This window comes from Gymnoscopelus braueri (genome assembly GCF_963280865.1).
Source record: "Gymnoscopelus braueri genome assembly, chromosome: 17".
NCBI classification, from domain to species: domain Eukaryota; kingdom Metazoa; phylum Chordata; class Actinopteri; order Myctophiformes; family Myctophidae; genus Gymnoscopelus; species Gymnoscopelus braueri.
In genome coordinates, this window is record NC_137617.1 from 30880049 (window position 1) to 30904862 (window position 24814).

Genomic DNA, 24814 nt, shown 5'->3' on the forward strand with positions numbered 1-24814 from the left:
CGTAAAAAGTGACCACACGGTTAGGCCAGGACAGAAAAAACGACGGAAGAATAGTGAAAGCCAAGAGATGCAAAGAGGCTTCGAGCCTATAGGCCTCGAATCCTCAATAAAACCAGATTATTAAGAAACCTGCCAACTTTACAATGGCTGCTTTTCTCTTTGTATAATCTCTCTCCAGTTGTAACTTTACAGAGCCAATCAAGTGATGAATATACCATTTTACACTGATACAAGATAGATCATGTAGTAGATATAATATAGGCATAAGTAAAATGTACAATCCAATCAATCTGTAATATGAGCATATAGTATATCTGTACAGAATAACAACAGTGGACATGGTGTATGCATGGTGTGTGCATGTACTGTACACCCAGCTACACAGAATACAGATAATCTTAGCCACTTGGAATGGGTTATAAAAATCTAAATGATACATCTTGATCACATGACTCCAGAGATAATGTACCAGTATACCAATTTGCGTGAGGTTTAGACAAAATCTGTAGGAGTAGTACCAAAAAAATTGTTTCTCAAGAATCTATCTCATTGTGCCGCTATAACTGGCCGATTTGAAAAAACATTGGTAGGAGATTCTTCCTTGGCGTACTGGGAGTGTGCATGCAAAGTTACCCGCCGATCGGTCCAGAAGTGCTTGTAGCATGTTGTGCAAAACGGCCCCTCCAGCAAACTTTGAAAGTCAATCTTAGTCAATCGGAATAGAATCCCAAAAATCTACCATGTCACTCACCAATTTTCAAGTGAAAAACGATGCATTGCATTCAATCAATGAACCAACCCTACGTAATTCAAGTAACGTCCCAAATTTCTTTAAAGCATTTGCACTCTCATACACTGGTTTTATAGTATCTACAACTAAATACCGTTAGCATTTTTTGTAAACCATTTACTGTATTCCTGTTCAATAGATTTCATTACTACTCATTGATTGATTGATTGATGTACTTTATTTAGTAAGACATGAGAACAACAGTACATGGAAGTACAAATTCACAATACAAGGTCTACTAAACTGGAAGACTCATTAAGCACTGAGCTTGTTTAAGATGAGATCCCCATGCACACAAATCATGATGACATATAAGAGACAGACAGATATACACACTGCTATACAGAACGTCATACAATCAGCTTACAGGTTACTGGTATGAAGAGTGAAAAATATGTACAAGAGAAGAAAAAAAATGAGGAGGGGGTGGTTGGGGGGGGGTAGGTTAAAGGTATCATGACATTCATTTTCACTTTTTTTATTTTCAATGTTTTATTTGGGGTTTTATGACCTCAATTACACCCAAAAAACCTGAACTTAGAACATTCAGTGGATTTTCTGTGTCTGGGGTTTTCTGAATAATTAGGCTGAAAAGTAATCTGAGCTTGGCCCTTCGACAGTGAGGTCACAGTCGAATAATCCCGCCCACTCTCCTCCTCGCCCCTCCCCTCCCCTATCCTTTCCTTTGGGGGGGGCGGAGCAGAGGCGATGATTGACAGGCAAAATCCCTCACCAGCGACACCTGCAGGCAAAGATTTCTTTTTTCATTGCAGTTGAAAAGGCTTTAGAAATGTGAGAGAAAAACACCTGCCATTGATCACTGGAATGGAATTTTCACTTAAAACTTTTTGTACACTTTTGAAGGACCAGGACAAAGACTTTGAATGTGGTGTAAAAGTGAATGTCATTAAACCTTTAAGACTTAGACAGGGGCCATTTTCGAATTGCAGCCTCCTGAAGGTGTATCTTTAGGGCAGTTTTGAAAGTGAGTAGGGTTTTACACTCCTTTACTCCTTTTGGTATAGGGCATTCCACATTTTTGTTGAATAGCATGAGAACGAGTTCATTCCCTTTGTTGAGCCAAATCTGGGTTGAACATGATTCGTGGAGCTGCCTCTGGTGTTATGATCGTGGACTTCATTAACGTTTTGGAAGTATTTTGACAAGGCCCATTGTAAGTTGCTGTACTCTGTCCTCAACCCTAAGCCATCCAATCCTAGCAAAATGAGCAGGGGTTAGATGGGTTTTGTGATTGAGGAAGAAGTAGCCTTACTAGTTTGTTTTGGGATGTTTGGAGCCTTGTTTTTAAGGCCTTGGTGGTGGTGTTGTGATACCATGAGGAGCATGCATAATCGAATGCACTACATGGCTCAAGCAGCCATGCAGTGTATTCCAGTTACTCAACTAGCACTGCTAGTTTTTATTCTAGCCTTCTAATATTACTGTCAGGGCACATGGTGAGCTGCCTGTTAGAATAGAGAACAGTACCCTGGATCCCGGACAGCAGTGGTTCTCAAAGTGGGGTCCGGGGAGCCCCAGGAGTCCTTGAGGGTGTTCCCCACTAAAATTAGATAATGTAGCATGAAGGGTGAGGCTTGGACAAAATTGATAGGAGTGGTAGCAGAAACTGTGTTTACCTGGGTATTTACCCTTATTACTTTTAACATTCTTAATGTTGAATTTTTGCTATTGCCTAGTAGGCCCTATAATATAATATTTGTATGTGTATTTGGTGCAGTGACTTACTTTCTCCTCTCTTTTTGTGATCTTCCATAGGGTGCTGGTGACAGGATTTCCTTCCTCCTGGTGCAGCAGTATAGGACATGTTTTTATGGACAATTACAGGGACCTATCAGGTTTATCTTGAGCCTTGGCCTGCATTAGCTGTTCTCTTGTTCCGTTATACAGTCGTTTAGCCTTTTACTTGTTTTCTGTCTATTAGTGTTTTCACACACCTTCAGGACACCTGTAATAGAGTACGCTCTTAGAGCTGACGTTGTTTTTGTTTATCTCCCTGAGACTATTATGATACTTACGTTGCGGGATTCTAGTGGCGATTCCCCCCCCCTATTATTTAGACCCTGTTTAAACAAATACAATTTCATGTCCTGTGCTGCAGCATGTCACTGTGTCCCCCCTTTGCTATGTTTTGAGTACCTATTCTATATATTTATAACTAAATGTATTAATCTTGGGAAACTTTAAATGTATTTTTGTTTATTGCTATTTTTGGATCCTGGGATGGGTGCACACTGTTTATCTCCAGAGACTCTTTCTTGACTTTATATATTAGCCAACCTTCTGATTGAGTTGGCAGTGACCTCACTTGCCCTATTGGGGTGAGCCTATCATTGCATAGTAGTACCTATATAAACCTAGCCTGGTAAACCCTCCCTCCGGAAATCTCATTTCCAAATGGAAATGAGATTTCCGGAGGGAGGGTTTACCCGGCTAATATAAACCTCTGTGTATGCCCTTTTCCACTATGTATGTCCTGATGAAGGCCTGAACAGGCCGAAACGTTGACGAGCAATACATTCTGGAGCTTTTTGCAACTACCAGTGTGCAGACTTTATTCTTTTTCATTATACTTTGTTTGTCTAAGCACCTGGACCAACGGATGTGCGTGCACTACCTTCTTCATAGCATAGAAAACGCAACATGGAAAACTTGTCAGGTGGAAATGGGCGTGGCTTTTTTGGGAGTTCCGTGATGATCAAAGGAAAATTGTATTTTGATTGTAGGACCTAGGGTTCAAGAGTTATAGGCCAAAACGTGAATGATTCGGTTATAGCGCCACCATAAGGCTTATTTGAAAATGTTTGGTTGGCATTTCTTCCTTGGTCTAGTGGGAATGTGTGTGCAAAGTTTCACGGCAATCGGACCACTCCTGCAAACTTTGGAAGCCAATCTTAGCCAATCAGGATTGAATATGAAAAATAGGCCAAATCCGTCTTGATCACATGACTATAGAGAGAATGTGTACCGATTTGCGTGATGTTCGGACAAAATCTGTAGGAGTAATATAAAACAATGTGTTTTGCAGAAATCGGCCTCCTAGTGGCGCTATAACAAGCCGATGTGAACATTTGGGGCAGAGATTCTACTCTGGCCTCCAGGGAGCGTGTGTGCTCAGTTTCACGTCGATCGGGCCAACGGTGCCAGAGATTAGCGGTACACAGACTGACGGACGAAAGGGGCAAAAACATAGTCTCAGCCACGCCTTTGGCCTGGAGGAGACAATCAAATAATTTCCCTTCATACCCAGTGAAACAACAGATGAATAAAATGATTGAAACATGGGAACAGGATGCATTTTAAGCAAGTTCACACAAAACCTGAGCCATTCAAATTATTTGGTCCTTTAATTATACAAAATTGCCCATAAATTGCTTCATTTGCATAATAATGATTGTAAAAGGACGTTCAGGGAAGCACAATTAAGCCTAATTCATACCGCATTCTACAACCATGTCACTCACCAATTGTCAAGTGAAAAACAATGCATTGCATTCAATCAATGCACCAACCCTGCGTAATTTAAGTAACATCCCAAATTTCTTTAAAGCATTTGCACTCTCATACACTGGTTTTATAGTATCTACAACTAAATACGGTTAGCATTTTTTGTAAACCATTTACTGTATTCCTGTTCAATAGATTTCATTACTACTCAAGCAGCCATGCAGTGTATTCCAGTTACTCAACTAGCACTGCTAGTTTTTATTCTAGCCTTCTAATATTACTGTCGACCACCAGGGGCACATGGTGAGCTGCCTGTTAGAATAGAGAACAGTACCCTGGATCCCAGACAGCAGTGGTTCTCAAAGTGGGGTCCGGGGAGCCCCAGGAGTCCTTGAGGGTGTTCCAAGGGGGTCCCCACTAAAATTAGATAATGTAGCATGAAGGGTGAGGTTTGGACAAAATTGATAGGAGTGGTAGCAGACACTGTGTTTAGCATAGAAAACGCAACATGGCGGAAAACTTGTCAGGTGGAAATGGGCGTGGCTTTTTGGAAGTTCCGTAATGATCAAAGGAAAATTGTATTTTGATTGTAGGACCTACGGTTCAAGAGTTATAGGCCAAAACGTGAATGAGTCGGTTATAGCGCCACCATAAGGCTTATTTGATTTTTTTTGGTTGGCATTTCTTCCTTGGTCTAGTGGGAATGTGTGTGCAAAGTTTCACGGCAATCGGACCACTCCTGCAAACTTTGGAAGCCAATCTTAGCCAATCAGGATTGAATATGAAAAATCGGCCAAATCTGTCTTGATCACATGACTATAGAGAGAATGTCTACCGATTTGCGTGATGTTTGGACAAAATCTGTAGGAGTAATATAAAACAATGTGTTTTGCAGAAATCGGCCTCCTAGTGGCGCTATAACAAGCCGATGTGAACATTTGGGGCAGAGATTCTACTCTGGCCTCCAGGGAGTGTGTGTGCTCAGTTTCACGTCGATCGGGCCAACGGTGCCAGAGATTAGCGGTACACAGACTGACGGACGGAAAGGGCCAAAAACAACAAAATGATTGAAACATGGGAACAGGATGCATTTGAAGCAAGTTCACACAAAAACTGAGCCATTCAAATTATTTGGTCCTTTAATTATACAAAATTGCCCATAAATTGCTTCTTTTGCATAATAATGATTGTAAAAGGACGTTCAGGGAAGCACACTTAAGCCTAATTCATACCGCATTCTACAACCATGTCACTCACCAATTGTCAAGTGAAAAACAATGCATTGCATTCAATCAATGCACCAACCCTGCGTAATTCAAGTAACGTCCCAAATTTCTTTAAGCATTTGCACTCTCATACACTGGTTTTATAGTATCTACAACTAAATACGGTTAGCATTTTTTGTAAACCATTTACTGTATTCCTGTTCAATAGATTCATTACTACTCAAGCAGCCATGCAGTGTATTCCAGTTACTCAACTAGCACTGCTAGTTTTTATTCTAGCCTTGTAATATTACTGTCGACCACCAGGGGCACATGGTGAGCTGCCTGTTAGAATAATCCCGGACAGCAGTGGTTCTCAAAGTGGGGTCCGGGGAGCCCCAGGAGTCCTTGAGGGTGTTCCAAGGGGGTCCCCACTAAAATTAGATAATGTAGCATCAAAATCAGTTTAACCACTTTAACCCTATATACATTGGCTATTTTCAAAAAATAATAATATATATATATATATATATTTTTTTACAACATTTTAACAACACAAATCTTGTATGGGGGGTCTCTGGCACTAAATATTTTTAGATGGGGGTCCGTGGCCAAATACAGATTTAGGAGTCCTTAATATGAAAAGTCTGAGAACCACTGGTGTACGGTAGGGTAGATGATGAGCAGAGACAGAATTGAAGAGTCACAGCCAAAGAAAAAAATATATATCAAGCTTTCACTTCTTTTTTATCCACTTCAATAAATCACTGAATTAAATGTCATCCTTCCAAGTTTTGGAATATTTCACCATCAAGAAATTTCAAAAATTCTACTCTGGTAAAATAAAAGAAACCAAAAATCTAAGCTCACATTCAATTACATTGACAGCCAATTTGCTTAAAAATGCTGTACCATAAAAAAGAACACACACACACACACACACACACACACACACACACACACACACACACACACACACACACACACACACACACACACACACACACACACACACACACACACACACACACACACACACACACACACACACACACTTGTGCTGGGAGGGAAGGGAATATTTGGTCCCTTTTGGTTTTGTCTAATGAGGTCAGACACATTCTGATGATCGGTCTCAGAGGTTTTTGTTGGCTTGATGGCTGGTCATCATGGTGACCTTTAGCCCAGCCCAACGTCCAGGGACATCATAACCACGAACCCAAGAATGGAAGTCCAGGACGCCAGCTTCCCATTTCCACTGAAAGAGGGGGAAATTCTTTAACTCATATATGTACCCACCGTGTAAATTGAGGTTATAGTCTAGTTCATAATGGTAGAGTAAAAAAAAGAAATGTGAATATAATATATAATGAAAACGATATTAAATATTTCATATAGCCACATCTGTCTAATTTTGCCCTGTCCCCTCATCTACGCCGTAGACGGATGGATGAATGAGGGGACAGAGCAATAGATTCTATAGCAGTGGTTTCTCAAAAGTGGGGTCCAGGGACCCTCAGGGTTTGGATTGTTATGGTGGTCCTTGAAATGTATAAGTTTGAGAAACACTGTTCTATGGTAAATCTATCCCTCCAGCTACCCACCAACCCATCTATCATCCCTCCATCAGTCCTTCACCTGACTTGAGCCTCGGGTATGATGTCGTCAACCACCACGTAGACCATCGCCCCGGCAGCAAACGCCAGCGCATACGGCAACAGAGGTTCCGCCAAAACCACGGCAACGGCACCCAGCATCCCTGCGATGGGCTCTACCATTCCGCTCAGCTGGCCGTACCTGAGGTTCAGAGAGACAGTAGGTGACGCACAGCGGAAAACACCAACACTTTTTAATGCATGCTGCCTGAACTACCAAACCGTGCCTTTGTTCCAGGGATAAATGGTAGAGCCAAGAGGCAGAATTGAACTTGTCTCAAACGAATAGTTATTCGGTTGAAAGAAGAGATTCTCCAAGCAGAATTATTTTGCAAGCCTTCAGCAAAGAAAGTCTGCAACTATCTTGTGCTGAGAAACTGTACAAATTATGCTTTGCTCTCTTACCAACTGTGCAACTTGTTGCGATGTGACTTGTTGCGATATACCTATTTTTCTGACCTCGTCGAATCTTAACCCCTGACTACTCCATATTGCAATACAAAAGTAAAACTAACAAAAAAACGAATACAAACTAAACTAAAACAAAGCCTTCTAAAAGACCAAACTAGCAAACCTGCTTTAAAAACAAATAAAAATTGAAAACTAAATTTCAAAATGAAATGAAGCTAAAAACTCTAACATTCATTGACACACTCACACCTACCAGAAGGATTTCCATGTTGACATCCCAGAACCCCGCAGGGGCAGGCTAACCGCTAAGCCTTCCGGAAAATTCTGGATGCCAATTCCAATAGCTAAGTTTCTGAAAAGCGGAAAAGTTAACCATTACCAAAATGTCATTGTTTCACAAATTTAGCATCCAATTTAGCAATTATATCTTCTACAAACTAGAAAATGATTTGTAGTGAAAGTAGAAACGCACAGTATTGATAAAGTAAATCTCAGTGCTCACTGGTTTTTCGGTACACAAGGACCCACCAACACAGTGGATCTCAATTATAAATACTTTGTAAATTAAATTAACCAAATTCTTCCATGCCAGAAATAACTTATATGTCTTTGACTTATACTGTGAAACACACGCATTGCTGATTCTGGACAACCTCCAGTTACTTCTGAGTTACACTTACACCAGACTCTTAAGCATAAATCCAGTGTGTGGTCGAAGGCAAAGGGAGGGAGCTGTTGAACTACAACATTTACAAGATAAAAGGTCAGAACATTTTGTCAGCCTAAGTGTTCAGGGAATAAATGGTAATCTTAATGATAATGATAAATGAAGAATAAATCTGTCTCTAAACCAGCCTCAACAGAAGAGTTGTAGCTAATCAGGATCCGCCCGTAATTCACACATAAAAGTCAAAGCCAGCCTGGTCGCTGAAGATGTCCTTGACAATTTCTCCAATAGCCCCAGCAAACATTATTTTACGATGAGTTTTTATCCATTTAGACTTGGCTTCAAACAAAATCGTAGTTAGATATTTTAGTTCCTTTCCATGATATGAACGTAAACGTAACATTTTCAACAGAAATATTTTCAGGGAATCTGAACAATGGAAGACGTGCAAATATTCTTTGTAATAATGCTTGCGTGAATGCAGCCTGCATGTTTCGAGGACACCCCCACTGCTTGCTCCTCCATTGGATTCCTGGAACTCAGGTCAATACAACCTCCTGGGCAGTGCCCAAATGGGTTGTCTGACTGAAACTGAGCTGTAGCGTATGGACATGAATCCAGAAGCCATGAAATGAGTTACATGCCATGTGCCACTTAGTTCTTGTCTAGTTGAAAAGAGCCACTATGCCAGGAGCACAAAGCAATGCATAACTGAGCCGTTCCAACTGACCCGTATTCATAAATCAGTGAAATGATATTATTGCCAATTTTTTTTTTTTCTATTCTTCCCTATTATTGATATTCTTTGAATATGTCTGGACAATTGTTGATTCTTTTGGGAAAATGTCAAAATTTCAATACAGTAAAGCATTGGTATAAAAATGGGTTAGGGTTATCTTTAACTTTCTTTTTAAACAAAAACAAATATCACTTACAGCAGCTTTAAGTGGAGAGCAGTTTGTTGTGTGTGTGTGTGTGTGTGTGCGCGTGTGTGTGTGTGTGTGTGTGTGTGTGTGTGTGTGTGTGTGTGTGTGTGTGTGTGTGTGTGTGTGTGTGTGTGTGTGCGTGTGCGTGTGCGTGTGCGTGTGCATGTGCGTGTGTGTGTAGGGCTGCATTTTCATTGATCTTACCTGGCACTCTCAAAAGTGGCAGATGACGTTTTTCCAATTGCGCCAAATCCTACTCCCACAGCTAAGCCCTCTGCAAAAATACACACAACACACACACAATGTTACTACAACATGCAGCAAAGAAACAGTGTGACAAGAGGGAAGAACCGGGGGTAAACAAGGGTTGGATGACCTAGCACCCGCCTGCAGAGTGACCTGGGACTAAATCCCCTCAGGGTTTTAACCCTTTAAGACCTGAGGCGATTCTTAAAAATGTTTTCTAAATCCTAAAATGTATTTGAAAAAAAAAAAAAATGTTTAAGATTTTTCAAAAATAGCAGATCTACAAGTTCATAGCGCGGCACTCGGTGCCGCGCTATGAGCTTGTATATCTGCTATTTTTGAATAGCCAAAGAAATCTAAAGTGACACAGATGCGTTCCAGGTATTAATGGGTTAAAGCCATCTGATTTAACATAACAACCCCTGGACCTTCAGTTTCCGTCTTATCTTGTATCTGTTATGAAATACGGTGGGTACGACTTAACCACTACAGCCCTACACTGTACTTCCTTTTACGCCAATCTACATTTATGCCAAATGTTTGCCTATTATGATGTGCCTGTAGTATACAGTGTATACAGAGACAAACCCATCTGCATGCATTTATCCTGCATTCATGTATTCATCACAATATGAATTCATTAGTACACAGTGTTAAAGTAGCTACTGAATGGAGAAATCACCTCTACCTTTCCTCCAGAACTACTGCTGAGGTGCCTTTTAGCAACTGCTCAGTGGCTCCAATAGTGCTGTTTGGTTGTATTGCTCCAAAATATTGGAAAGCTGTTGGCAAAGCGACCATGGTATAAGTAAGATAATATGCATGCACGCGCACGCACACGCACACACAGTCCTGTGACCTTTTCCCTCTTGGTTTCACGGCTGTCTATTCTAAGTGTGCACGGCAGGCTGAAAAATTAGAGTTGACAATGTCAATGTTTAGCAGCAGGGTGTTTTCTTTTTTTAGTAGTTGTATTGCTGTAGTAAACATGAACAGGCAGTAATTGCGCTTACAAAAACACAAAATGCTATTTTCAATTGAAATAGCGTTTCAATAGAAAAAGTGTTTCCCAAGAGTAATTCTGCAACATAACCTTCCTAACCTTTTGTTGGTTGCAAATTGGAATAGGAAAGTTACGCGCGCACACACACACACACACACACACACACACACACACACACACACACACACACACACACACACACACACACACACACACACACACACACGTTCTCCTCTCCATCTTTTCCCCTATACTCTCCTGTCCTCTTCCACTCCTCACACCCTCCCTTTCTCTATTCTATTCTACTCTTTCCTCTATCTGGCCCCCTTGACATTCATATAGAACAGTGCTGTTGGTTCCTGAAGATCAATGGCAGACAAAGACCAAAGGTGTCAGCTGCTTCAGGGGCTCTTATAAGTGCGTTTGTATCACTCTGTGATTGAAACTGGCGCTTTGTCTATACAACAAAGTTCTAATCTCTCTCCCTCTAGCGCAGTCTCCTTTCTTCCTTCCAAACCTATGTCCCTCTCGATTTCTTCTCCTTCCATTCCCGAGCTACGCTCTTTCTCTCTTGGTCTAAATTACTCATGGAAAGGCGCTCCACATGTTTGACACAGTCAGAAACTGGGGGGAATAGCTAGTGATGCAAATGAGTGTGTGTCTGTGCGAAGGTTTCTGCAACGTCACAGAACTGACAGCATCACATGAGAGTAGGGCCGTCCTCTCACATATAAGATCAAATTGACCAAGACTTTGTAAATTGATCTTTAAAATATATTTTTTAATTTCCATTTCTGCCAAGCAGCAAGTTATATGGTTTGACTAATTAGATTTACAGTATGTAGTATGGGGCGGCCATAGCTGAGTGGTTAGTGAGCCCGCCTAGGGAGCCAGAGGCCCTGGTTGCCCCAGGTTCGATTCCAGGCCAGGCCAGCATATGTGTCGATGAAATGAAATTTATCCCTGAGCAAGACTCTTAACCCCTAATAGCTCACAGGTTCTCATTGGAAACAAGACCGCAAGGACTTTCATGAACGACCTGTTAAAAGGAATTATCCTTATCCTTATGACAAATTTACGCGACCACAAAGACAAAACGGAAGAGGGGGGAGGCGGGGTATCCGCTTTACTCCCTTCTCCTTTTCAGCGCTTATGACGCACAGACTGTTTAGACAGAAGCATTTGAAAACGGTCTGGCTCTTAGAGATATGAAAACTTGAAAAGGTTGGTCTCTGCGTGCAGCAAACACAATTTGACAGATTTGGCGATGAAATAAACGAATCGATTAGTCGAGAGATTCCGAAGACGATTAGTTGACTTTCTTTAGTCGAGAACAGCCCTACAGGAGATATTTTTTATTATTGTACACGTATAGATGGTGGTCTGGTTTGTGGGGGTAGTATGTGGAGTATCACCATGGGCCCGAACCGCCAAGCTTGTCCACTAGGAAGAGTAGAGGCCTGCGGAGAGATTTCAGCACCATGGACAGCGCATAGCCCCTATGCGTCAGCTGATCGATGGAAGGTACTGTACAGTATGTACCGAGACACTTCTAAATCAGTAGGAGATAGTGGCACCGATTGCCTACTGTATATATACACAGTAAATTCTGCAGCGTCAATTTATCTCATTTTAACTCCAAATGGGGTTCCATTTGTACACTCTCAGAGTTAGATGAATACTCAGGATTTTACAGTGTACGAGCTATATAAGCTGGCTGATCTGGCTCTCCACAGAACACCCTTATTGTCTTTGGGGGACCACAACTTCAGGCAGTAAGCAACACAATCCCTCAGAGAAATGCTGCATTGACTTGAGATTGAAAATGTTGAAACTTGAGAGCCTCTCCTGTGTACTGATGTCTGCTCTGTGATTTTTCCATAGGCAATGTAGCTTGTGAGTAAACTTTTCCAGTCCCTGCTGGCTCTTTTTTTTTTTTTTTTTACTTCTGTCCCCTTCTCTACTCTCTGTACACCTACGACTGCGTGGCCATGTACAACTCCAACTCAGTGGTCAAGTTTGCTGACGAAATGACAGTGATAGCCAGGCCTGATCACGGATAAGAAAGCCTAAGACCAAAGAGCTGATCCTGGGCTACCGTAAGTCAGGCAGAAAGCACACCCCATCTAAATTGATGGGGCTGCAGTGGAGAGGGTCAGCGACGTCAAATTACTTGACATTCACATCACTGAGAAACTCACCTGGGAAGTCCACACGAACCAAGTGGTGTGACTTCCTCACACCACTTGGTTTACCTCTACGTTCTCAGGCATCAAGACGGGGGCCCTAAGGTCGTGCAGGCCTTCTACAGAGGTAACAGAGAGAGCATTCTGACTGACTGCATCACTTCCTGCTATGGGAACTGTCCTGACCTTAACTCATTGAGTGCCATTGACGCGGTTCACGTGTTTTGCCGCAATGGCGCAACGTGCCAATGACGTGTTTGACGTGTTTAAAAAAAAAAAAATACATATCATTTATTTATATTTTTATATATCATTATCTGAAGAGTTGCTGCTCCATTCACTCCTTGTTTAACTTTTCACTGAAAAAGGCTGTATCTCGGCTCCTAAGCACTTTTTTTTAATGCCAGTTATAGAGTGGTTAAACCTTCCCTTCAATTGACTTGCACCTTAAACGTGACTGTTGGGAAAGGGGAACGAAGATAACGTTAGATCAGAAAAGGTTGCTCAATGTATGGGAAAGAAGAGCCTTACACCCACCCACACCCACACACACTTAACCAGGCAGCCATGCAGCACATACATAATCCACATTCCCATTCACAATCTGTCTTTCTTACTGACTTATAGCTTCTTGCTCACACATTAAAAACACAAGCACACAAATACCCATTCCCACTAACTCAATGTATTTCACACACCATCAATCTCTGGCTCAGGGATAGAGAACATGCCTTCACTAATTTATTCATGTAATATGCAAAACAAAGCTAATGTATTCATGTAGGAAATGAGACACGGCTAATTTATTAATACAGGCAATGAAAGTCAATGGTATTTTACACACAGCTAATACTGTACTGGAGATAAGATAAGATGCTAATTTAGCCATATAGTTAATGAAAGACAATGCTACAGCAATTTATTCATACAATTAACTTAACATAATAAATTAACAAAATAAATCAACTGTGTCATGTGAGAAATAAAACAACATACTGCTTTCATGTAGGTTCTGCAACTATAGATTATCTTATTAGCGATTATTCAACTTTTTCAATTAAACGAATAATTGAGAAGCGTGTTCTTAAAATTATGTAAAAAAAAAAGAAAAAAAAAAGAAAGAAATACACATATATATATATATATATATATATATATAATATATAAATTGATTAACCACTTATTTTACACATTTTACACGTCGCATGACGGTGTCATGAAGAATTGTGAAAATAGCAGATCTAAAAGCTGACAATGCGATTAAAATGTTTCATGTTTTCTTAACATGGCAGCCAAAGGGCTGCTATGTGGGTGGGCCACAAACACTTTGGAGATTCTCAAGTGGGCCATGATCCAGAAAGGGTTGAGAACCACTGGTTTAGAACAGTGTTCATCAAGCAGTGAGTTGAGACCCAAACAGGGAGCAGAATGACAGATGGCCAACTTTAATGAGTAGAAAAATACACTTTTTCATTCAAGTGTAGGAATTTGATATAAAGAAAGAGAAGTGTGTAGTATATTGTGTGCTTGCTGTAGGTGAGCACACTCCATGGGTAGAATGGGGCCTGACTGACAGGTGCTGAAACCCATGATCTTCAGGATAGCCTTTCCCAGCTGAGGTCGAATTAAGATGTCCCCCCAACCCATGCTTAAACTTTTATACATTTTAACTAGCACTTATATTTGTATTTAGGGGTGTGCCAATATATCGTCCCGCGATATATCGCGATACGTTTTCGTGACGATATGTATCGTCACGAAAACAAAGAAAAAAAAGAAAAAAAAATCTTTTAAATTTTTTTACAATAATAATAATCAAGCATGCAAACAGCTCCGAGGTGAAAAGGGTGACAACATGTTGTTGTTTTTTCGGGTCAGGTGTCACACTATTGCGCTATTTGGATTCAAAACGGCTATTGTAGCTGAAAAGCTACAAGTTCGCATATCTGAATAATGCAAAAACAGAATTATTTGTTTGCATTTGCTTTTTTTCTCCCCCATATATTTTTCATAATAAAAAAAGTGCGTATCGTAATCGTATCGAAGTTGTGAGCCAAATATCGTATCGTATCGTTTGGTGAAATTAGTGTATCGGCACACCCCTATTTGTATTCTTTTAGTTTTTTCTTAATTATGTTTTTTACTTTTCTTTTATGTAAAGCGAATTTGCATACTTCGAAAAAAGCGCTATATAAAAAAAGTCTGAGCTATTATGGACTACAGGGCAAAACAATACAGGACCAATCTCTTTCATTTTGAGAAAGAAACCAAACTGCCAATATAGCATTAAACGCACCAGTAACCAGGGGGGAGACATCCAGTTTGATGTGGAACATTGTTGGAATGAGAAACATTAGAGAGAATCCATACAGGATACAGTATAAACAAGTGCAATTGAAAGTGATGAAACAAAAATGAGTACTATAAAATGGAAGCTGAACTTTTTGGAGTTCTCTCCCCTGATTGGATGAAATTGTTGAGTTTTTACAACAAAAATATCACTTACACCGACTTTAAAGTTGCATTGTGAAAAAAAAGAAAGAAGAAAGTACTACAGTATATATAGTGTAGCAACCCCGCAAAAGACCCGGTCGTAACTTGCTCCTCCAAGGGAGCTAGCTCTCTTGGCGTTGCTTGTTACCTTAGAAAATAACAACGAGCACTCTCAGTCTGTATATAGTATGGTGCAGTTTGCGGGTGCACGGCTCACAAAGATTCACAGTAATTCAGTAATTCACTGTGTTTCGGCGTCAAGCCTTCCTCAGCGTGCATGATACACGCTGAGGAAGGCTTGACGCCGAAACGCGCCCGCGTATGCTGTTGTCCGTGCTGCATATGAATTAAAAGTACCAGAAGGACTTTGGAGTGCTGGCTATTACTTTAGTTGCTTGTTACCTGCCGGTCTGCCGAGCTGGAGACCGGCATGGTGAATGGTATTGCATGTCACCCAATCTCTCTAACGCTCTCTTTATGTCTGACTTATGTATGCTAGAGCAGAAATGCTCTGACTGATCTTTAAAAGAAAATCACCCTGTAGTGTTCAACTCAATCAGTCACTGATGCCAGGTACAAGTTGTGCTCCCCATGTAAATCATCTGTAGCGTGGCTGTCACAAAAGCTGCTTGGTTCTTTCCTATCGTAGAGGCATCTGGCAGGCGTATTCCACCAGTCCCAGGCAGCACCCTTCACATCTCAGTTATTCATTCACCTTCAATTCAATAGTGAATCAATCACACATATAAGTGTTTTTTGATCATGGCTCAATGAATTGCATACTAAATAGTGTTCTGGGTTTAGCTGGATTGTGAGTAGCGTGTCTTTCTTATGAATTAGCTTATTGTAGGTGTCTGTGGTGTCAAATTCTAAGACAATCAAATGGCTGTCGAGAAGGGAAGTGATAAATGTGTGTCAGTGTTTACATGTCACTGCTATCCAGAGCAACTTGCAAGAACAAAGAATAAGAATAAAGATAAGAATAAAGAGTAAAGAGGTCCAGTAAATACACTGACAAGAAAACAATTTAGGATAAGGACAAAATAACTAGGATAGCCTGTTTACCCCGATAGGGTAAACTTCAAACCTTGCATCTGTCTTAATCATCCTATCAAAATAACATATACATACTTAGCATCTGTGGACAAGCAAACAGCGTACGTCTATCTACTGTAAATAACATACAGTACATAGCATATAAGTGAACAAAGAGGAGGAAAATAAGAAGTGGCTAGGGGTGAGGTGGAGTCTGAAGAGGTGAGTTCAGACAATGGCGGAAAATGGGGAGTGAGTCTGCAGTTCTGACTGGGTAGGTGGGGGGGGCATTCCACAGCTTGTTAGCCAGGAGGATGTCGTAGGGAGAGGAGGGACAGATATCCCGTGTTTGCTGATCGTGATGTGTGTGGAGGAGGGGGTGGATCATCAGGCCAGTGAAGTGAGCACAGAATGATGAGATGTGGGATTTAGGAGGTTGAAAACCAGGCGTGCCGTGGCATTCTGGATCAGCTGAAGGGGTTTGGGAGAGCATTCAGACAGACCAGCAAGGAGGGAGTCAAGCCTGGAGACGACTGAAGTTTAGAAAAAGAGCTGGGCACACTTCTTGCGTCTCATTCTCCGGTTAAAGTGCAAACCTGACTGTGAGCACATCTGCTGTCTGGGCAGGTGTGTATATCTATGGCAGTATGTATGTACGTACTGTATGTATTTATTTGTGAGCACGTAGCTAGTTATGAAAACAATATACCCAGATACCCAAGTCCCACTAATGAATTGGTTGTCAACAAAACAGCATGTTCTCAATCAGTAGAGTGCACTCCGGTAATTTCTCTTATGACCGCATCCTACCTCCGCGTCACGTGTCATTAATTCACCCTCTCACTCGTACTTCCTGCAGTCAAACACCATCAGCGCCTGAAGCAGTGACCTTGCATTCGTTTAGTCCTGATAGAATGGAAATCAGTCCACTCGAAATGTGTTTACATGTTACTGAAGTGGACAGCGTGATGTCAACAGGTGATCCATGAGGTTTTCACAGTGTCACAGTCATCTGATGAGGCTTCATTTTGTTTGTTAGTTTTTACTCTCTGATATTTATCATGCCTTTTGTCCCCCCACTTTTTCAGTGATTATGGTAATTGGAAATATCATTACACCCGCGGCCGGCTGGCCGTGTCTATAGGAGTCATTACAATAATCGACCTAGATGCTTGCTGCATAATATGCGATCTGAAATCTGTGCACAAGTTTATCAATAGGCTGCGCTTCGCTCAACCATGTCTGGATGAATTATTTTTGCAACGTATTGATCTTTCTGACACACGCTTTGTGCAGCCATAACGTACAAGTCAGAGATGTTATTGAAGCCAAATGAAGCAGCATAGGTAATATTGTAGCCGTAACATTCTGTCATTGCAAGGATGCAGTGTGTGTATGTGTGTGTCACTCACTGTGACTGACTATTTGCACTTTAATTGCTCAAAGACACCGATGACAGTAAACGTGTAGGGCTCTGGTTGAATAATATCTGCACGGGATGTTGTCATGATGTCATTTCTTTTCCCCTCTACTGGCCCCCCACATCAAGAATTGTTCCACCGCCCCTGCCGCCCCCCCTGCCTCCAACCATTTCTCTTACCTTATCTTACCCTGGCAATTCCTCCACATCTGGTCTAACCTATATAAACCATGGCATCTTTGTGGGCAGCTATCAAGCCAGAGCCTTTGCACCAGTTTGTCTTTTCAAGTATATGTTTACTTTTTTGCTTTTTTGCTATGAAAGGAGGGTCACAGAGGAAGCTTGTGCTATTCCCTCGAGTAAGAACATCTGACCTGGAATGTTGTGGATGGTGATGGCTAGGATGAGTAGGAGAATACGTCTCCAACTGTTTCCTGTCTGCCCCGTCCCTTCCTGTTGCCTGCTTTCTGTTTCCTGTTCCTCTGAGATGCCGGCCTGGGGGCCTCTCCTCCTCTGGTACACCTCACCCACACCGTTTTCTAGCTTATCTGCCGCAGAGAGAGAGAGAGAGAGAGAGAGAGAGAGAGAGAGAGGTGATAAAAATGTTAAAAACAATGTTAAACAACTAGGGCTGTCAAAATGTATACATCAACTCGATATTATTAATTTATGGAATTAATGCATTAAAAATGTTATGTATTTTAATCAACTCAAGTCAGGTGCGGTTCTTCCGACAGATGACATTCGTGGAGACAAAAATAAGTTGTCGGGAGGTGAAGAACACACCTTGAAGCACGTCACGAAGGCTGCTTTCATACACATTTGTAGATATACTGTATGTATATTATATATATACGGGTCAGGTGTCACACTATTGCCCTATTTGGATTCAAAACGGCTATTGTAGCTGAAAAGCTACAAGTTTGCATGTCTGAATAATGCAAAACAGAAATATTTGTTTGCATTTGCATTTGCATTTGCTTTGCCCATATATTTTCATAATAAAAAAGTGCCATATATCGTATCGTATCGATGTCGTGAGCCCAATATCGTATCGTATCGTTTCATGAAATTAGTAATCGGCACACCCCTAATATATACTGTATATTCTTTATGACTGTCCTCTCAGTGCCACCCTCAGGCCCCACTGGTGAAAGTGATTGGTTGTAACGATGGTTAAGTCGTTCAAACTACTTTGGTCCTTAGGTGTAAGGAGCTAGTCTTAGACTAGTCTTGCTTCAATGGTGTTCTTAAAAAAAAAAAAAAAAAAAGCTTGATTAGCAGGCATGATAATAATGCCCTCTCTGTACAATAAAAAAAATAAGTTAGAAATCTGTCTTGAAATCCCTGCCACACTGTACTGCTTGCAGGGACTGCAAGCTAGAAATGTAGCGCAGTGAAAGCCATGTGCTTGAAAAAATGTAATAAATAAAAAAGCACTTCATTACAGTACTCAAGTAAATGTACTTCCTGTGAAACACAGCAAGTAGACAGAAGTGGTACCATCCTATAGGGATTAGCATTAGGACTGATGTGCTATGGAAGTACGGTTGAAAAAAAGTAAAGGCTTCCTTTAAGCTTACAGTAGCTTGAAAGAAGTCAATCAGTTGTCAAACAGGGCAAGCTCTCATCATGTGAATCACAGGCGATTTCCACCCGATGACACAAAACGTATCAGTAACACACGACACTCAGCAACACAGTGACCCAATTGACTTGAGGAAACAGGATATTAGAAATAGATTGGTCCACAATAATAGTAACAATCTGTTTAGTTAAGTGCCTGAGTAAACCACCTTTCTAAGGTCAATTATCATGTACAATACAGTATGTCATTATGTTATATCACCACCTCTGGGGGAATAATGACACATTTTCTAGACTGATTTTCCTTTGACTGAAATAACAAAGACCCCGGGAAGCTTCCTATAACAATCAGCATCTCCGGTAACAGGAACTTGGTTAATTAATTGCCTGACGCTATCAGTATGCAGACTGCTATAAATCTGCTATAAATAAATGCCCATAAATGAAAATGGCATTGCACTGTACTGTGTGAGAAGTCTTGATGTTTACAGTTTACAGTTTAGGCATTTAGCAGACACTCTTAATCCAGAGCGATTTACAGTAAGCAAGGACACAAGATAATACATCATAATACACATAATACATCAAATGCATACAAATAGTAATCTAATAATAAAGTAATAATAAAGTAATACATAAGTAAACCAATAATCTAATAATAACTAATACGTAAACCAAGAACCTATCATCAGCCTACATTGAAACTATACACACTATAGGATGCCAGGTCAACAATGACCTGGCATCTGTCTACATAGCATGCTATCTAAGTTACATTTCAGCCTTTGCATAATCCTGCAAGGTCGTCAAGGCTAGGGCATAGTGCTACGGGCTGAGGTGGAGTCTGAAGAGGTGAGTCTTCAGATTACGGCAGAAGATTGGGAGTGCGTCTGCAGTCCTAATTACAATGGGGGGTTCATTCCATAGTTTGGGAGCCAGAAGGGAGAAGAGCCTGGGACGTGTGGAGCCTGTTGTCCCGGATGTTTTAGCGAAGGTTCTGACAGCTTCCCTGTGTTAGCTGATCTGAGAGAGCGGGAGGGGTTGTAGGGTTGGATCAGGCTTTGAAGATACGGGGGTGCCATACCTTTGGTTGCTTTGTAGGCCAACGTCAGTGTTTTGTTAGCCTCGATCTCCAGGCTTTTATTGTTTAGTTTTGCTAAAAAATAAAAGCCTGGCCCAGCGCGTCGGTGTACTCGGTATGAGGAAGTGTTTCACTTCCCAACCAACCAGAGTGCAGTGGGCGTCGCTCGTAATGTTGTGTTAACGGGGCGGGGGTTGACGGACAGATCGGTGAACCAATGGGATCAGGCGCAATCTCTCGCCGGCTCTATACACCCGCCCCTCTATACACGAAATCAGGAGCGTTGGGGCAGTCTAGTGTTTTGTGTGTGATGTGTGTTGTGGACAAAGACAATTAATTGTCAAACGAGTGCAGATAAACAGTAAGCAGAGGCTACTGGGTATGAACCACTTACCACACTGTTGTCTTAACCACTTAAAGCCCATACAGTACTTAGTTGACCGGTCTCCGCTCCTTTTCCCCCTCGACAAATCTCTTCACAGAGCTTGTAGATAGGCTATTTTCAACGAATGAATTGAACCAAATGAAAAATAACTCTTTTTGTGTTTACATTGTAAATGGACCTGAATGAGCTTACAGCTCACTTGAGTCCTTACTTAAAGCTAAATTGCCATTTAAGTTTAATGTAATACCTATTGTCAACCAGTAGTGATCCTACCCCACCACAGGATCTACATTTCACAATAGAAGAGCAGGAAGACCACCTCCAACCATCACAATTTTGTTTGTTATATTGTATTAATATACTCTACCATACAGATTGGTTCAAATAGCATTTTGTTCACTAAAAGAAGTTATGGATTGCAGCTTTAAGCTTTGATGAAATCTCAGACCACTTGTCGCACTATAGTTCTTTTAGAACTCAAACCCTTGCTCTAGAAACAGTAGACCATTAAGGAGTCAATGTCCAAAAGACATTTTCTCTCCCTATATAACGTTTCCAAAGACTTCAGTAATACATAATTTATAAATTCACGACAAACTATGGCTGTTGCACTATTTTAGTATTATGATTATACTAACACTTGATCTGCACACCTGTTGAAACACAAATCAAAGCGGCACTGTGTAACTTTTTTTTAATGAATAAAATGTAATTTTGTCCAATATGTATGGTAGAGTATGTTAAAACAATATAACTTATACAATTGGGGTGGTTGTATTTTGTCTCCATGCTCTTCCATTGAGACATTTAGATCGTGTCAAAGGTCATAGCTTGGGATCAATACTATTTTTGGGTTTCTGATGCGGTCGGAGCGGAAATAACTTTACGTCATCAGGCGGCCGGAACCAATGACCAGAACCTCTGGTGTCGTGCACCTCCAAAATGATTCCCCTAGTTTAAAATGTGTTTAGTTTGGTATAATAATCGTTTGGTATGTCCATCTTTTATAATAATGTGTAGCACGACTAGCAAAACTAAACTAATTGATTCGCATTATGTGGGGAACAAAAACAATGCGATGCCAATCGGAACCCACCACCGGAACACGATTCTTTTTTACCTTTTTTCTAAACCGGATCACACAGGCCAGTTTAGAACCAATTTCCTATGCGGTGGAAAGGCTGGTGACGTGAGGTTAGTCTCACCTAGACACAGGATCTGATACGAATTTTGACCTGATGGTCAAGATACGTTTTATCCCCTCAGCAAGCAGGCAGGCTCTATTAGCTCAATAGTAAAAAATGCAGCACTTGCGCAGGAAACCAGGTTCAAATCCAGTAGAAGAGAAAAGTTACATAGTGCAGCTTTAAGCCCCATTGAAATGTAACGGTAGCTGTTCACGTCATTAGAAAATGTTGGAACCTGTCAGTCTGTTTCCTGATCCTTTTTCAAACTGATCTCTCACTCCCCCTTTCTCTCTCAGAATATGTATCTGCCAGCCACACACACACACACACACACACACACACACACACACACACACACACACACACACACACACACACACACACACACACACACACACACACACACACACACACACACACACACACACACACACACACACACACACACGCACGCACGAGTGATTGACCCCAGTAAGTGCCTCCATTCAGCGATGTGTGAAACAGCGGATGTTATCTTGTCTGTAAAAGGTCAAATGGTTTGATCTCACTGTCTCTCTCTCTCTTTATCCACGTGTTTCTCTATTTCAGTACGCAGAGGTTTGGTCTCAGAGTGTAAAAAACCTGTAGCATCTCATTAACTCTTAAGGCCCTATTTTGGTGTGTGAGGAAGACTCTTAAGATATTCGTTAGCTACTGAAGTCTAAATGCAGCACGCAAAGGCTGCGCCTAAAGGCAGCTCTCCAAGCGTTGGAAAGCGTCTGTGGCCAAAAATCTGTTGTCGAATGGACGGTGTGTATGCTGTTGTGTCGGGTCGTAAGTTGTAGAGTAGCGTCGAAAGCCGACCAAACATGCTCGGGTCGGCTCCTGACTGTCAGGCTGGCAGAGAGGAGGTAGAGCTCCCTGGTTGGCTGCTAGGAGGGGTATCGGGGACCCTTTCTAAAAGGCAATACAGAATATTGTTATTGGAATATTTCACAGGTGTAAATAATTAATTACATCATGCCAGTGCAGCTGCGCAAAAGGAGGTCAAATCAATCATGCCATCACTCCAGCGGAGCAGGTCTGAAGCACACTACTGACTGACCAGCTCCCCTTAAAGTTTAAACCATAACATGACATGTAGTATTGGATCTTCAGCCAAACAGTTATGATTAGGCCTACTCTGCATTCTCCATGATCTCACCTCAAAGCTGGATTAATTCTTCAAATCGACCGGATCACAGAGGCAGCCCAATGAGCCCATGGAAGAACTGAGAGCCTGTAATGTCAGACAAATCCCGACGATTGCATCATAAGCTCTAGCCTTTGATTGCATTTGAATAAAACCAACTTTGATACACAGAATTATCACCCACATGTTACTGATTATAGCAAATGTTAAATTATTGTAATCCATTCTTGATTTCCTGCGCAATGGATTAATCAAACTCAAGTGTGCTCAAATCATGTCAGATTTTCTCTGAAACAAAACTAACCGTAGCCTATACTATGCCATATCAATTTATCAATATCATTAGCTTCAGGTCTAATGGGTTAACGGAGTAGGCAGACCTGCTGGTTGGCATCACATAGTTTCCTGAGGAAGGTCGTGTGTGACCCAAACGTTGCCAATACATTTTCATTTGTGTAAAAAAGATACGTGTACTCTCTCAGAGTTGAAAAATCTCTGAGGATGTTATTGTGCAGAGACGTCTGTGTTCCACTGAATAACAATGAGCCATGCCTGTCCTCAGCCCTCTGTCGCTATTTATCTCTACACCTCTCCAACGCACATGTGTGCATGTGAAACGCGCGCACACACACACACACACACACACACACACACACACACACACACACACACACACACACACACACACACACACACACACACACACACACACACACACACACACGGGCAGCTATTGAGGGATGGCTGCAATTATCAAGTGATGTATTGGTGCCTTCACAATTTATACTGCTATGCATGTCTCAAACAAACACGCACGCACGGCACACACGTACGTACGCACACATAATCTATACTGCTATGCATGTCTCAAACACACCCACACACACCCACTCACCCACACACCCACCCACACACACACTTGAATGAAGACATCACACACAAACTCAGAATGTATTAAGGAAATAAATCTACATATTATACGCACACACTACAATAAATACAACACACTCAGAATACATTAAATACATTAAGGAAATGCAAACACACACGCGTGCACACAATATCATCAACAGTATGATAAGCTGTCATGTTGATTGACAGCTTTGTCTGTCAGTTTGAATGCCAGGTGGGCGGTGGGTCAGTTTGATTGACAATTGCTCAGAAAATTGTAATCAGAATACTGCAACCTCCCACTGACCTTGGACACACACACACATACGTGCGTCAATTTACCTCTGTATTTTTCCGTCTGTCTCTCTCTCTGAATGCTTTCAACATCAACATGACCAAGGAGCTGGTCGTGGACTACAGGAGGTAAATGGTAAATGGTGCTTTTATCCAAAGCGCTTTACATTGATTGTGCCATTCACCCATTCACACACACATTCATACACCGATGGCGGAGGAAACCATGCAAGGCACCAACCTGCTCATCGGGAGCAATTAGGGGTTCAGCGTCTTGCTCAAGGACACTTCGCCACTAACACTGGGGGAGCGCCCCAGCCCGGGATCGAACTGGGAACCTTGAGGTTTCCAGTTCACTCTACCCGGCCACACTCCTGAGCCACTGTCGCCCCACATGTCGCTATATCTAATTTACATGAACAACGTTGCAGTGGAGAGTTCCTCGGAGTCGATACACCTATCGCTCAGGATCTCAAATGGGCCCCACACACACACACACACACACACACACGCAAACCACACACACACACACCCACACACAGGTGAAAAAAGCCTCTACTGCTGAAAGAAATTCAGTGTGAGTCGACGTAACCTCAGGCTTTTCTACAACAGAACCATTAAGAGCATTAGTTCTCAAAGTGGGGTCCCGGGGACCCCCAGGGGATTGTGATGCTGCCATAGCATCACAATCATTTTAACCACTTTATCCATTTATGTTG

The 24814-nt window shown here is 41.6% G+C and overlaps 1 protein-coding gene across 2 annotated transcripts in view; it reads right to left on the reverse strand.

The window, feature by feature from the left end:
* Positions 1–5374: 5374 nt before the first annotated feature.
* Positions 5375–24814, reverse strand: part of slc39a11 (solute carrier family 39, member 11) — a 103304-nt gene continuing 83864 nt past the window's right edge. For both annotated transcript variants that reach the window (XM_080455326.1, XM_080455325.1), the window contains exons 6-10: positions 17874–18047; positions 9321–9390; positions 7777–7875; positions 7096–7254; positions 5375–6715 (exon numbers count right to left, since the gene is read on the reverse strand). In XM_080455326.1, the coding sequence (XP_080311452.1) occupies positions 6637–6715; positions 7096–7254; positions 7777–7875; positions 9321–9390; positions 17874–18047 (581 nt within the window). In that variant the 3' untranslated portion in view covers positions 5375–6636. The remainder of the gene's footprint in view (positions 6716–7095; positions 7255–7776; positions 7876–9320; positions 9391–17873; positions 18048–24814) is intronic.